Here is a 14,676-nt window from a genome sequence, read left to right as displayed (position 1 = left end):
CCCCCTCCCTCCCCCCGTCCCGTCCTGGGGCAGCAGGCGCCCGGGCGGCTGGGCCCAGGGCAGGCGCCCGGGCACGGAGGGGTGGCGCTCCCGGGTGGGGGGCAGGCCTGGCCGGCGCGGCCTCACCGACGGCGCCTCCTCCCGCCAGCCGCTGGTGTTCGGTGCCATGGTGCACAGGGACGAGGCCTTCGAGACCATCTTCAGCCAGTACCTGAAGATCACGGCGGCCGCGGCATCTGGCAGCGACAGCTAGTGTTGACTCGCCGGCTCGTCGCTGCAAGCGTTTCCTTTTCTTTTAACGATTTGGTAGCGGGAAAAACGGGACCTTCTCTTGATCTTTTGCAATAATCCCCTGATCTGTGGTTCCTGTCGTGTTGACCCCAGCGCAGGGCTCGGGGCTCTCGCGGGCACGTCTCGTGGACACGGAGAGCAGAGGCTGCTCGGAGGCTCCCGGGAGGGACGGCCCGCAGGACAGACGCCGCTCAGCACGGCTGCCCCCTCGGTCCCCCCTGGGCGGAGACCGGCCGGCCGGCTTCCCACCAAAGCCATACCGAGGAGCACACACGGTCCCCCCGCTCCGAGGGGCGGGATGGACGAGGGCCGCGGAGGCCCGACCCCTCCGGCCACACAGATGGGCCGGCCCTTCAGGGAGACCCGCGAGCATGTCCCAGGAGCGTGACATGGACCAGCCGGCAGGCGGCCTGTGGTGGGCATTTACGTTAGGAGGATGCAGAGTGCCCGGGGATGGGGCGGGGGATGTGCCCCTTTCAAACCCATCGCTCCGTGGAAGGGCCCAGAACCTCTGCCCCGGGGCACTCCAGGCTGAGTGCTGGGCTTGGTGAAGGGGTCTCTTGGGCTGGGAGTGGGAACAGACAAGAGTGCCCGGCCCACGGGGGCCCAGGCTGGCGGATGGCCTGCCTGTGTGGGCCAGGCTGGGACGCTTGGGTCACCAGGCTCTGGGTGGGGGGGTGACCACCCCTGGCACCTGCACACGCACGGGGGAGCAGGCTTACGCCCTCGCCGCCCAGGAAGCGAAGCCCTAGCCCTCGAGGAGGCCAGAGCGGGTGTCTGGCCGGCCGTTCCTCCTAGGATGGCCCTGAAAAGTGTGGCGTGGGGACAGGCCGGGGCCCCGGGAAGGATGCACGGGGGAGCCCCCCCCGCTCCGCACTCCCTGGGGCACCTCTGGTTCCTCAGCTTGTCCTTTGGGGTCACCGAGATTGTTTTTTGAAGAAAAAGAAGATTCTATTTTTTACAGAGAGCAAGCTGTTTTTCTTATTTTTGTATCATTTTTCAGATGTAATTTTTACCTTTGCTCTGATCCTAATTTGCTGGTCAGGGGAGAGGTTCGGGGGCCTTGCTCTCGTCACCCCTTCGTAGAGGGGCATGGGGCAGGGAGCCATGCCCACAGCTGGTTGAAGCACAGGCCGCCCGGTCGGTGGGGCCCCAGGGCCCCGAGGTGCCTGCCTGGCTCCAGCCACACTGGCACTGATGTTCGTGTGCCCGTGAAGGTGGACCTTTCCTGGCGGGGCCCACGGTCAGCAGGTGGGACGTGCGGGGGGGGGCGGCTTCATACCCAGCAGGGCCTCGTCGGTGCCCGAGGCCCCTGCTGACCGCAGGGCGATCCCTGGGGGTGCTGCTCAGACCCCGTTCCCCAGGGCTGCTGAGGGGTCAACGCGAGTCTCCGTTAGCACGATGGGACTGTCCCCAAGCACAGGGGTGGGACTGCAGGGGACGGGCCTGCCTCTCGGAGCAGCGTGGTTGAGTTTGAGTCCCTGCTGAGGAGAAAGGGAATGAAAACTGACCACGTGCTGGGGGTGCCGGGGGCGCGGCGCGGCCACCGTCCCCAGCTGCTCAGGGACCGGTGGCGGGTCCTTGGCGAGGACGAGCAGACCTGAGCAGCACTGGGCTTCCGTCGGAGAGAACCTGTAGTTTTTATTGAACTGTGTCAATCTGGGCAGATGTTTAATTTCTGCTACTAATCACTGAACTAGAATGAATGTTAAATTTTTTATGTCTGAAGCTTGAGTCTATTTTGAATCTGTAAATAATCGTTACTGGTGTAACTTTTGTTCCACGAAAGGATTGTACTGTATGAAGAACTGATGAAAAAAATCCCCCTGTAACATTTTTTTAAGAAAACCTTGTTTAAAGAAAAAGTCTTGTATAAATTATAATTTTTATTTAAATAAACGTGAAATGCTTTGTGATAAGGTGGGGGGCCCTCGGCTTTCCTGGCAGGGTCCCTGTGCACCGCGGTCCCCTCGGGACACCCAGGGTCCCTGGGGCCCCAGGACAGTGGGGGTTTGGGCACCAAGGCTGAGGAGGGAGCTGGCACTCTGGGCGTGAGGGCCGTGGACCTGGCAAGGTGGGGAGGAGGTGCCATGAGGGCTGGCGGCTGGCTGCAGGGGGCGCCATCACCCGTGGGGGTCAGGCGAGCTCAGAGTTGGGGCAAAAAGCAGTGCTTCCAGTTGAGGGTAAAAGCCTCATGCCACCTAGAGGCGCCTCCCCTGAAGGGCTGTGGGCATCTCTGGGACCAGGTGTGGCTGCGCCCCCAGCTCTGAGGCTGAGGAGCCTTGGTGGCACTTGTGGCTCAGCTGGTCCCATTGCTGACACTGGACAAAGGATGCAGGAGCCTGCCCGGCTTGTGAAGCCACCAGGGTGACACACTGACCTGTGCTGGGGACACCCAAGGCTCCAGCCTCCTGCACCCCGAGGCCAGCCCAGGTCCCTTGGGAGTGGCCAGAGCTGGATGAAAAACCAGGTCCAGTGGGCCAGTGCTGCTCTCAGGGGCTGAACTCGGTACCACATCCGTCCACCACCAGCGCGGTCCTAGGGGCTGGGACAAAGCGGTGATGGGCAGCAGTCCCTGGGGAACCAAGCACACGTCCAAGGCCCCTCCCCGCTGAGTCTCTAGCTGTGATTTTGTGGCTAAAACAAACCTCCCAAGCCCTGCCCCCCGAAGTGTCCACTCGGCCCCCACCCGCTCTTCGCCAGTAGCCCATGGGAGCCCTGAACCCCCCAGGGCCAGCCCAGTGGCCAGCCCTTGCCCACGGCAACACCTGCTTCCTGGAGGGCACAGGCCCCTGCCCACTGTGCAGATGGAGCTGCCCAGGTAACAGCCCCAAATTGCCTCTTTAGAGACATTTCATTAATGTGTCAATCAGGTGGCACCAGGTGCCTGGTCACCACCCGCGATAACCTTTTCTTGGAGCACGTGGCTTCCTCTGGGTGCTTCGTGTTGGGCTTTTCTCAGGGCTCGGGGGGGGGGCCCTCCCCCGGCTTTACCTGGGGATCCGTGGGACAACGGAAGGTGCCCCGTGGTGCCCCCGCAGCAGCCGGGCCATTGTTCTCAGGGCAATGCCACCTGAGCACAGCAGGAACCCTCACTCCGGATGCAAATCACAGGAGCCGCCCCCCACGGGGCAGGGAGAACCTGGGGACAACAACGTTCTCTTTGGGGCACTGAGGCCCTGGCGCGCAGCAAGCACGTGGTGCGTGGCCTCGGTGAATGTAAATAAGGCCACGGGCTGAGCAAGGACCACGGTCAGCCAAGGGTTGTGACCAACACCGGCCACCCTCCGTGACCAAAGGGCAGAGCCGACGCCAGAGGTACTTGCTGTGACAGAGGCGGGGGCGAGGGGTTGGCTCTGAAGGGGTAAAGCGGACCCCTGAGGGGCACAGGCATCTGCGGAGCGGCTGCTGCTCGTGAGCCAAAGCCTCGTGCAGAACAAAGGACCCAGGAGACCAGCCTGGGTAGGTGTGAGGGGGAAAGCCACCCAGCTCCCTGAAATCTGCCCCCCAAGACACACCGGAATGGCTGCCCTTCCTCCTTGGGGCCCAGTGTCCTGCACCATCAAAGGCCAGCATCACAGCAGCAGCAAGACTGTGCAGAAGGATGCTCGAGAGATGTGTGATGAGAGCGAGCCCCACCCCCACTCTACAGACAACCAAGAGGTGAGTTTTGGGGTATACTCTGACACGGACCAGGTACATTTCTGTGTAATAACAAAACTTTTAAAGGATAACAGTCTTAAAATATGAAGGTTTAAAGAACAATCTAAACGAGATTAAGAGACGTAGGGGAAAATTATAAACCTGTATTAAAAGACGTGAATGAATAGTTTCCTTGCGGCACAGTGGGTCAAGGACACAGTCACCCATCGGCTCACGTGGCTGCCATGGTGCGGGTTTGACCCACGGTCCAGGAACTTCTGTATGCCACTGGAGTGAGGACCTTTATAGGTGGTCACAGACTGGAAAATTCAGCTTCACGCCGAAAATGTCTTCTCAAAACAATGACAATGAAACATGTCACAGAAAATGACACAGTATGATTGATGCTTTTATATCAAGAGAAAAATCTGCAAAAGTCAATATACTGAGAATATAAACATGTAGGGAAAGGGGAAAAAAAAACCCTTATCCTACCCTCTTAGGTTCAGTTCCTGGAGCCTGTAAATTAAATGAACAAAAAGCAAATTAGAAGAAAAGGCAAACAGGACATTCCCACCGTGGCTCAGCGGTAATGAACCCAAATATCCATGAGGACGCAGGTTCAATCCCCTCGCTCAGTGGGTTTAAAGATCTGGCATTGCCGTGAGCTGTGGCGTAGGTCGCAGACAAGGCTTGGATCCCGCGTTGCTGTGGCTGTAGCGCAGGCCGGCAGCTGCACCTCCAATTCGACCCCTAGTCTGGGAACTTCCATATGCCACGAGTGCAACCCTAAAAAGACAAAAATAATAGTTTAAAAAAGAAAAGGCGTATGATTTTTCTTTAATGCAAATATGTCCATGTTTTGTAGGCCTGGAGGCCTCTGTAGAGAGGCAGTGGCCACCCCCAAGAGGTGGTTGGCCCTGGGGCATTCTATGCCATTTTAACAATGGGCAATAAGGGAGCCTGGGCTTCCGGGGTGAAAATTAACTTATCAGGGAATCTCACTGGGGGAAACGACTGGAAGAGAAGGGTTGTTTTATTGAGGGGGTCTGCGCAGACCCATTTCAGTGCTGACTTTCTGCCTCCGGTGACGAAGGTGGCACAGGACGGAAGGGACACCTTCATAAGGGGAAGCCACGGCCTTCCAGGCAGCGCAGGGGGCAGGGGGCTCTTTCTGCTTTTGCCGGTGCTTCACTGCCTTCAGCTCAAAACAGCCCCACGCCGCGTTTGTGGGAGGCCGTGTTCTGGTCCCCACACGTGGGTAAAGCAAAGGGAAACACATTTTTAAACAGTAGTTACCTCCTCGGAGGGGACGGGGAGGCTCCGTCCAGGGTGGAGCACGGGCAGCACGGGGGCCAAGTCCAGTTTCTTGGCACGGATGGTAAATATATACCACTGTTTTATTCTCTTGTTCTTTAAATTGTACGTGTTTTCACAAAAAAATCTTCTGCTTTGAAAATAACAGGAATGTGTAAGAGAGAAGAAAAAAAAAAAGCCAAATTCTGCCCAAAGTAACAACTTTATTTGTCTTCTCAAACATCTCAGAGCAAATCTGTCATTGTCTAATCTTGAGGCCAGCAAGATTAGAAAGGGAATGAAGCCACCTTCCCCCCCACAGGGCCAGGGACGCGGGATCCAGGAAAGCCAGAGCCAGAGGCCCAGACCTCAGGCGCGATAACCAGAAAGTCCGTGCCTGACCAACGAGCCACGAAGGCAGGAAAAGCCCAGACGAGGCTTCTTACGGATCGAGGCTTCCCCATCCAGCTGGCAGGTCTCCTGTTGCCCTCGGCCGTCAGAGCGCAGCCTCGCGGGTGCTCTGCCCAGGGTCCCAGCGAGGGGAGGTCCCGAGGGTGCTCTGGGCCCAGGTCGGGTCATGCGCAGCGCCCGGGGGTGGGGGTGGCACAGCTGCAGGCCCCCAGGGACTGCTTCAAGGTCCGAGGTTTGGACGTCGGTGTGTGCGGTGGTGCCAGGACCGCGGGGCGGGGGCTGGGTCTCCTGCTGGCATCGCAGCCTCCCCCTCCGGCCGGGAGTGCTTTGCGAGAATTGCAGAGGCTCTGAGGGCAGGCCCGGGATGGGAGACGTTTCCGGGGACGATGCGGATGGAGGCTCCCTGGGGGACCTCGGGAAGCAGCACCGTTCATTCCAGGGCGCCGCCCAGCCCGAGCCGCCCCCGAGGGGAGCCGCAGTCCAGTCTCGCCCCTTTTGCAACCCCCCGACCCCGCAGGGCAAACAGTGAGACAAATGACACATGGACCTTCCTCTCAGCCCCGGGCTTTCCGGTCACCCGCCACTTGTCAAACCATTGGACCCGCACCATTATTTAACAACAGGGTCGATTCACAAACCGCTGCTGAAGCTGCCTTTCGCCGGACGTGGGTGCAACCGCATGATGGAAGAGGAAGTTTCAAACTTCGAAACAGAAATCACTGCAAGCAGAGTTCCCGCTGTGGTGCAATGGCATCGGTGGCATCGCTTGCAGCTCCGGGACGCAGGGTCGATCCCCAGCCTCCCTGGCACCATGGGTTAAGGATCCAGGGCTGCCGCAGATGTGGCGTAAGTCGCAACTGCATCTCGTATCTGATCCCTGGCCTGGGAACTCCACATGCCCCAGGGCGGCCAAAAAAGAAAAAAAAATCACTGCGAATGAATTCCCAAAACATACAACATCTGTTAGATGCAGACGGGACCGACAACCGTGCGAAGAACCCACAGCCCCTCAACCTGCCTCTCATACCAGGCAGACGCCCTCATCACAAATTCAAGTTTAAGGTGCACCCTCTTCCCTTTCAGACACAGCTGTTTCAGACGTGTCTCCCACACACGTGCACCAACACGAGGCGAGGAGCCCCCGGGACCGGTGGCCCCAGCGCCTGAGCAGAAGACAAACCACAGCACTGACGGCAAGGCCACGGTCTATCCTCTACTGGTTTAAAGGACACAACTTTCGATAAATACACAGAAACGGGCGTGAAGACAGAGGAACAAACCCGGACCAGGCATGGGCTCGGGGCTGCAGCCAAGGAGACCCTAGGGCGAGGGAACCCCCACCACCGGGGGTCGGGGGCTCCGACTGAGGTCAACACAGGGGACAAAGGAGCTTTATCCCGGCTATGCCGGCTGCCCCCGGCCACCCACCCCCCGGACCCAGCTATGCCATCCGCCTGTGTCCCGAGACAGCACACGTGTGTTCTCAGCGTAAACACACGCCAGGGCTTCACAAGCAGCCAGTTTCCAGGGCTCCCGGCGTGTTCCTGCTGCCAGCTGGATTGTCTAGAATCCCTGGTGTGATGAAAGCAAGCACTGAGATGCCCAAGGACGCAGTGGCACTGCTCTCAGGCCTCTCCCGCACCAGAACGGGCTACTCTGAGGTGTCCCTTAAAGCAAGGCCGTAGTTGCACGGGGCAGAAAGGGTCCGGGAGCAGCGCCTTAACCACACGTTAGAACGCAGGTCATAGGAAGCCGGGAGTGTCAACTACTTGCCAGAACCTGACCACAGGCTGCCACAGAGAAAGCCTTGTAAAGCAGATCAGGGGCCCCTGAGTACACCACGCAACCAGATGGCATGGCTGTGACGGCACGCGCTCCCGTGGCGCTGTCCCTAAGAGGACTGCAATAGAGGCACGGGGGCCGTTTTCAGATCTGCACGGCCGGCGCGGTTGAAACCGAAGAAGCCAGCACCCGTCTCCCGCAGCAGCTACCGTCTGCTGAGGGTGAGCCATGGGAAACGCAGCACACAGGTTCCCGCAGAACTGAAGATGCCAGGTACGCCCACAAAGCTGCCGACAAAAGGTATTTTCTTTCTAAAATCGAGATTTAACTATCAAAAATAAATTTCTAAATTTAAATGTATAGCAACATAATTGGTCTGTAGTCATTTTCTTAAATAATTCCCACACTTCCCCGAGCCCGGCGAGGAGGTGGCTCATGCGTGGCGGCGTCTCAGCTGTGCCATTCCCGCCTGGGCGGCTCCTCGATTCCGCGGGCAAAGAGCCGGACCAGCTGGCAGTGGACCCTGCAGAGACAAAGGGCCCCACTCAGCCCCACGACGTGTCCCCCAACTCGTGGCCCCACAGCTGGCCCAGGGCGCAGTGGGCCTTGCTGCGCCGTCTCCATCCCACCCAGCAGCGACAGGTCGGGGACGCAGGGGGACCCCTTACATTCCCGAGAAACCTCTTCTGTAAGGGCCACGTGGAACCCAGGAATTGGCAGCCCCGGCCCTAATCCCAGCGCCCCACCGTAAGCAGCGTGACAAACCCACGGGCCCCTCCCTCCCTCGGTCTCATCAGGCCTGAGCCTGCGGGGCGTGGGGAGGACCCCATGAAGGGCGACCCCGAGTGCCAGGAGCCACGGGAACTGCGCAGACAAGCGGCCCCACCCCTGCCGGAGCCGGGGCACCCCCACCTCCCACAACAGCCCCAGAGCGGCGGCCAGTGGGGGGAAGGGCTCAGAGGGCAGCGTGGGCTCTGGGAGCCAGCAGCAGTGCCACCTCCCTGCTTTATTAATGATGTCAGGACTTCCTGGGAGAGGTTTAGTAATAAAACCCCACGACGAAGGGACTCCCTATTCAAGGCGCCGCACCGATCGTCAGGTTATGCAGCATGTATTTCACAAGAGCGCCTCTGCGGGTTTTCAGAACCTCACGAGCCAGCATTAGCAATAACTCCCTTTCCCAAGCTTGTGAGTCTACAGAGGTGAAGTCCTGCCCGCAGGACTGGCGGGCGGGTTTCCTGCGACCTTGGAGCCATCGCTGGTTCCTAGACGTGAGCTGGGCGGTCACTGCCACACTGACTGCATCCTGGCTGCAAGAACAGGGAGTCGCCGACTCCGGCAGCGGGGGCAGGATTTGAGATGCCGCCACTCGCGGCTTTATTGGGACATTAGTGGGAAGAAGACCTACCACTGGGCCCAGGCGCTGGTGGGTTGGGAAGCCATTCAAAGTGGGGGATTACAAGAGTTCCCAGGTGGGGACGTGGGTTAAGGAACCAGCTTTGTCACTGCCGTGGTGCAGGTTCTATCCCTGGCCTGGGAACTTCCGAGGGAGCGGCCAAAAAAAAAGTAGGGGATCGTAGACCGGGATACACGCGCTGCCCCGAAACACGGGAGGGTTTGCCCCTCACCCATCTCCCACGCACGGCGGGGGGTGGGGGGGCTACAGGCGCTCGCTCCGGCCTCTTCCCACCCAACGCCCACGCTGCTAACGGCAGTGAGGGTCCAGGTTGCTTTCCTTAGAGTGGACCCAGATCCTAAAGACATTTCCCGCAGGACAGACCTTCTAGAACCTTACACTTCTCCCCCATCTCTGCAGCTCTTGCACCCACACCTTCCTCAAGACGACACCTTCTTTGACTGTGTCTTTCTGGGCACTACTATTTCCTGTGCTCAGTAGCACATAGACTCAGAGTTCGGATTCCCAAGTCCAATACAACGGGCCCAGCAGGTTCGGGCCGGAGGGGGCCTGGTGCGTGGACCCAGCGCGGCTGTGGGCTGGGCTCCTTGGGGCCGGGACTTGGGGAGCGCTCGCCCACAAAGGCGGTTGGCTTGCTTAATCAGGAGACCAGGGAGAGAGGGCCAGTGCTGGAGTCCAGAAAAATGAAGTTGAGGGGCTTCAAAACCTGCAAGAGGAACACCCTGGCATCTTTCCAAAGCAGGGGGGAGGGCGTTCACCTGGGGAGGCGCAGGGCACTGCCACGCCCGCTCAGACCTCAGGCCGGCAGGTGCGTGCACGCAGGCCTCACCTGACCTCGACGGCAGAGCTATTGAGAACCTCCCCGTCGCAGTTCCAGGAGCTGCTGGAGGCGGCGCAGCTGCACGGCGGGTGGTCGCTGCAGAGCTGCCCAAACCGCTTCTTCCCGCGCCCCTCGACGCTGCTGTCCTCGTCCCCTGCGGTCTTGGACACAAACTGGAACTTCTTGACGCGATAGACTTCAACGAAAGTGAAGTCGAACTAGCAGGAGACAGCAAAGCGGGGACCGTGTCTCAGAGGGGCTGTGTCGGGGCGGGGCCGGCCCCCCAGCTCCCAGCGGCTCAGCCCACAGCCCCGGGGCCGGAGACGTCACCATGTCATCACCGTGTCTCACCACCACGACTCTGTTTGTTTGGCTTTTGGTTTTTGTCTTTTCAGGGCCACACCCGCTACACATGGAGGTTCCCAGGCTAGGAGTTGAGTCAGAGCTGCAGCTGCCGGCCTGTACCACAGCCACCGAAACGCCAGATCCAAGCCACGTCTGCAACCTACCCCACAGCTCATGGTAATACTGGATCCTTAACCCACAGAGTGAGGCCAGGGATTGAACCTGCATCCTCACGGATACCAGTCAGGTTTGTTTCTGTAGAGCCACACGGGAACTCCCACCACGACTCTTAAAGCCGGGTCTCATCCACAGTCAATGACACCTAGGATTGTGTAGGTCCTCAGCAGTGACGTGTACAATTCTTTACCTTTTTGACAAGTACTGTTTAAAAGGCCACAAACTCTACTGGACTAGATCTTAAAAACAATTCGAGGGAGTTCCCATCTTGGTGCAGTGGAAATGAATCCGACTAGGAACCATGAGGTTGTGGGTTCGATCCCTGCCCTCACTCAGTGGGTTAAGGATCCAGCGTTGCCGTGAGCTGTGGTGTAGGCAGTACATCTGGCGTTGCTGTGGCTCTGGCATAGCCCGGCAGCAAGAGCTCCAATTAGACCCCTAGCCTGGGAACCTCCATATGCTGCGGGTGCTGCCCTAAAAAGACAAAAGACAAGAAAAAAAAATTTTTTTTGAGTAAAAAAATCACAAATGTTACTAAAATCAGAGACTGACCAACAGCTGCACTTAAGTGGGTTTTGTTAGACTCGGGGTCTCCCCCGTGTCACTACAAGGATGCCAGTGACTGAGGAAAGACTTGCTGGAAAGGTCTCCATGGAACCCCTTTCCAGAAGCCAAAAGCTTTTGTTCTAAGCAACCTCAGGGGCAACGTGAAACTTCACTGCATCACTCTGTTCTGTTTTAAATAGGAAGAGAAACAACAGGAGAACCCAAGGGGACCTTCCCACCTCCTAGTGTCTGTGCCCAAAGCCTATGTATCTTTGACACTGTATTTTTTTTTTTTCGTCTTTTGTCCTATTAGGGCCACACCTGCGGCATATGGAGGTTCCCAGGCTAGGGGTGCAATCGGAGCTGTAGCCGCCGGCCTACACGCCAGCCACAGCAACCCCAGATCCGAGCCACGTCTGTGACCTACACCGCAGCTCACGGCAATGCCGGATCCTTAACCCACTGAATGAGGCCAGGGATCAAACCTGCATCCTCATGGTTCCTCGTCGGATTTGTTCCTGCTGCACCACGGCGGGAACTCCGACTTTGTATTTTGTAATGAGATTTTCACATAAGGACTAACCAGGACTGAGTTTTAAAAAGGTGAAATGTTGGCATTCCTGTCGTGGCTCAGCAGTGAACGAACTCGACTAACATCCATGAGGTTGTGGGTTCGATCCCTGGCCTCGCTCAGTGGGTTAAGGATCTGGCGTTGCTGTGACTGTGGTGTAGGGCGGCAGCTGCAGCTCGATTCGACCCCTGACCTGGGAACCTCCACATGCCGCAGGTGCGGCCCGAAAAAGACAAGATAATAATAATAATAATAAAAAGGGTGAAATGTGAATAGAAAAGCCCCCCCTCCTTCCACCTGAACTCCTCGCGGATCCTGCAAGGCAGAGACCGGGGCGTCCCCGCCGACGCGGGCCGCGTAGAGGCAGCGCCACTCACCTGGTCCCCCTGGTTGGTGTGCCTGACAAGGAACCTCAGGAAGTTGAACCTGGAGCACTTCCGGATGAGGATGAGGTCGGACGACCCGTCCCCCAGGTGGGCGGCCGGCGAGAGGCCCCTGGGGCTCCGGGGACACGCGCAGGACATGTTGGTGGCGTTGATGGCCAGGAACTGCCCGCAGATGACTTTCCACTCTTCCACCTCCTCTGAAGCACAAAGCAGCACAGCACAGCGCACCTTAAATGCGAGCCGGGCGGGCAGGCGTCCGAGGGGACGGGCACGGGTCTCTACCAACGTGCCGTGCAGTTGGCCTCTCCTCGTCGACACAGGAGACCGACTGCCCTGCCCAGAGGTCACCTCCCGAGAGGCCGGGCCGAGGGCGCTTCTGGACAGGTTAGAGCAGGGGTCACCAAATCCGGCCCATCACCTGGTCTCGTGCGGCTTGTGAGCCAAGAATAACTTCCACATTTTTAAATGGTTGGAAAAAACATCAAAAGAAGAAAAGTATTCTGTGACGTGTGATAGGGACATAAAACTCAAATTTTGGCACCCACAAGAAGTTTCTGGAGCACTGCTGAGCCCAAGCCCTTAACCAACCACTCACTGACCCCAGCTCTAGAGCACCCTAGCTGGCTGGCGCCACAGCGGCGACTCGGGGGACCGTGGCAAGGTGGGCACTCCCACAAAACCTGCTCTTCCTGGAGCCTGGCAAAGACACCGCGTGCACTGCCTGGAGCTACAGAGGAAGCAGGTGCACAAAGACGTGGGGGAGGCAGCGGGGCGGGGGGACCCCGGGCGGTACCCGTGCTCTCCAAGCCGTACAGCGACCTCTTCTGCTCCTCCTCCAGCTGCTGCCGGCTCTGCCTGCAAACGAAGCACCTGGAGGAGAAGAAGGGCCCCCCAAGACGTCAAAGCGCAGGACGAACCCTGCGTCCGCTCGGCTCCTGTAACGGAGCCCCGTTTCGAAAGCCTTACTTAAAGACATCGCGTTTACACAGTAAGTTCTCAGGACCCGATCCGCTTCTGAAAACGACACAGACAACATGTCCTACTCAAAAATGCACCGACGTTACAAAAAGCAAGGTGCGTCCCACGAGGCCCGCAGGCCCGCCGTCCGGGGAGCCTGCGTGGCACCAGTGCGGAGAAGCCATGAGGTGCAGGTCCCCGCAGTGCACCCCGGCCTGAGACTTTGTTCCCGTCCCTGTGACAGGTCCTGGGCCCCACAGGACGCGTGCCATCAAGCGGGCCAGGGGCCCCGCCGGCGAATGAGCTTTGTCAGCCGCTGAGTCAGCGGCCGGGCCTCTGACCACTCACTTTCGCGACCTCAAATTCTTGACTTAAACAGGGCAAGGACCGGGGGACAGAAGACCTCGAGTCCATCAAAGCCCCAGAGCCTGCGTCCTCAGACCCCAGAGTAGGGACAAGACGGCGGCCAGCGGGTGTGGGGCAGAGGGCGACTGATTTTAACCTTCACTCCAGGCTCTGCTTGATACCAGGCACGTGCTGCAGGGCACGCTGGGGGCTCCCAGGGTGGAAAAGGCACCGCCGCTTGTCGCCGGTGCGTCTGTAGAAATGTCAGCTCAGCCTCAGCCCCGCCCTTGGCCCCGGCCCCCACCTGGCGGAGCCACAGCCTGCTGGACGCCCCGCAGGCGAACAGAGCTGTCCGTAAAGGGACTCGTCTTCACCACTTCTGACACGTGTTTTTCACTTCAGATCCCCCAGCAGGGGGGGCCCGAGGACTCCCCGCTGGAGCAGACAGGGTGACGGGAGCCTGCCACCAGGTTGACCCTGGGCCACAGCAGGAAGTCCTCCAGGGTACTGGGACCCCGTGGGACCCCAGGCATGACACTGGCCACGCGAAACGGGCATCTTCCGTCTACACGGCAAGTTCCCAACAGAAGCCAACGTGGACAGCCCGGCCCACCCCCATCACTGAGCGGAAACCCACGAGACCGTGCTTACCCCGCCCGGCAGGGCTTCCTGTCCCTGGGAGAGCCCACGGCGTGCTGCGCCGGGAGGAAGGACACCGTGCCCTCGTAGCAGTGATGCGACAGGAAGGTCTTCAGGCCTGGGAGGGCGAGACGAGAGACCCCACACGCCTCACTCCCTGGACAGGAGGCTGAGCCTCCAGCCTCCGCAGAGCAGCGGGCGCGGGTCACCCCAAATGCCCGGGGACAGAGCGCCTATGGGAGCACAGGGGCCCCTCCTGCTCCAGGCTGAGCCCCCCACCGCCCTGGGGACTATGGTTCCTGGCCCCCAGAGCTGCCTTCTACGCCAGCAAAGGGGACCCTTGACACCAGTGACCCCTGGTGGCCTTGACGTGGTGGCCTCTGGGTCCTGCCCTCTGAAGGCGTGACCCCATCATCCACAGCTTTGGTGTCCTGAAGAACTCAGAAGAAAGGCCACGCAGCACGACCAGCAGACAGTGACTCCCCCCTCTGGCAAACCACAGTGTGTGGCCTGCCGTGCTGCTGGCTCCCCCAAGGCTGCCTGGCCTTCCTCACACCTACCAGATGTGCCAACCTGGCGAAGTTGGCCAGCAGGACATGGAGGGCAGGGCCTGAGGGTGCCCGGGCCACAGCAGGACCCTGCATTAGCCTGTGTGTCCAATGGCAACCCCACTCCCCCAAGCCAGAGGCTGGGCAGGCGCTGGCCACGGTCACGTCTGTGTCACGGTGGGCCAGTGGACCCTGGCCCCCAGCACTGAGGCCTCCCTCCTTCAACATGGTACCCAGGCCCCACTCATCACATGCCATCAGCACAAGGTGACAAGGGCACAGGCCAGAACACACGGGGTGGCCTCAGCTCCGACCCAGCTGCCCTCCAGCCCAGGACCTGGGCCTGCCCGTCCTGCTCCTCTGGCACCTGGCATGCGGCTGGGCACCTTGGACCTAGTCCCGTGGAGGGACGCAACGTGGGGCCTGCCCTCCCGGGGGCCCGAGACCTGAACCGCTGGCCCGACCTCGGGTGGCTGGGACAATGGCACTTAGGTCACTGAAGC

At 59.6% G+C, this 14,676-nt stretch overlaps 2 protein-coding genes and 1 long non-coding RNA gene across 10 annotated transcripts in view; 1 reads left to right on the top strand and 2 right to left on the bottom strand.

Annotated features, from left to right (window-relative positions):
• Window positions 1-2,168, top strand: part of GRAMD4 (GRAM domain containing 4) — a 74,339-nt gene extending 72,171 nt beyond the window's left edge. For all 8 annotated transcript variants that reach the window (XM_021091367.1, XM_021091363.1, XM_021091368.1 and 5 more), the window contains one exon: window positions 149-2,168. In XM_021091367.1, the coding sequence (XP_020947026.1) occupies window positions 149-253 (105 nt within the window). In that variant the 3' untranslated portion in view covers window positions 254-2,168. The remainder of the gene's footprint in view (window positions 1-148) is intronic.
• Window positions 2,158-4,577, bottom strand: LOC110260608. The gene is made up of 2 exons (XR_002343842.1): window positions 4,429-4,577; window positions 2,158-3,433 (listed from the first exon to the last, which is right to left on the bottom strand). It is a non-coding gene; the product is annotated as an uncharacterized LOC110260608 (long non-coding RNA).
• Window positions 5,434-14,676, bottom strand: part of CERK (ceramide kinase) — a gene marked incomplete at its 5' end in the record, with an annotated part of 51,463 nt that continues 42,220 nt past the window's right edge. The window contains 5 exon segments of the mRNA XM_021093094.1: window positions 5,434-7,945; window positions 9,669-9,877; window positions 11,676-11,881; window positions 12,478-12,554; window positions 13,638-13,743. Coding sequence (XP_020948753.1) covers window positions 7,873-7,945; window positions 9,669-9,877; window positions 11,676-11,881; window positions 12,478-12,554; window positions 13,638-13,743 — 671 coding nt within the window.

This window comes from Sus scrofa, chromosome 5 (genome assembly GCF_000003025.6).
Source record: "Sus scrofa isolate TJ Tabasco breed Duroc chromosome 5, Sscrofa11.1, whole genome shotgun sequence".
NCBI classification, from domain to species: domain Eukaryota; kingdom Metazoa; phylum Chordata; class Mammalia; order Artiodactyla; family Suidae; genus Sus; species Sus scrofa.
The sequence above is the reverse complement of the archived record's forward strand: the minus strand, read 5'-3'. Positions and strand labels throughout refer to the sequence as shown.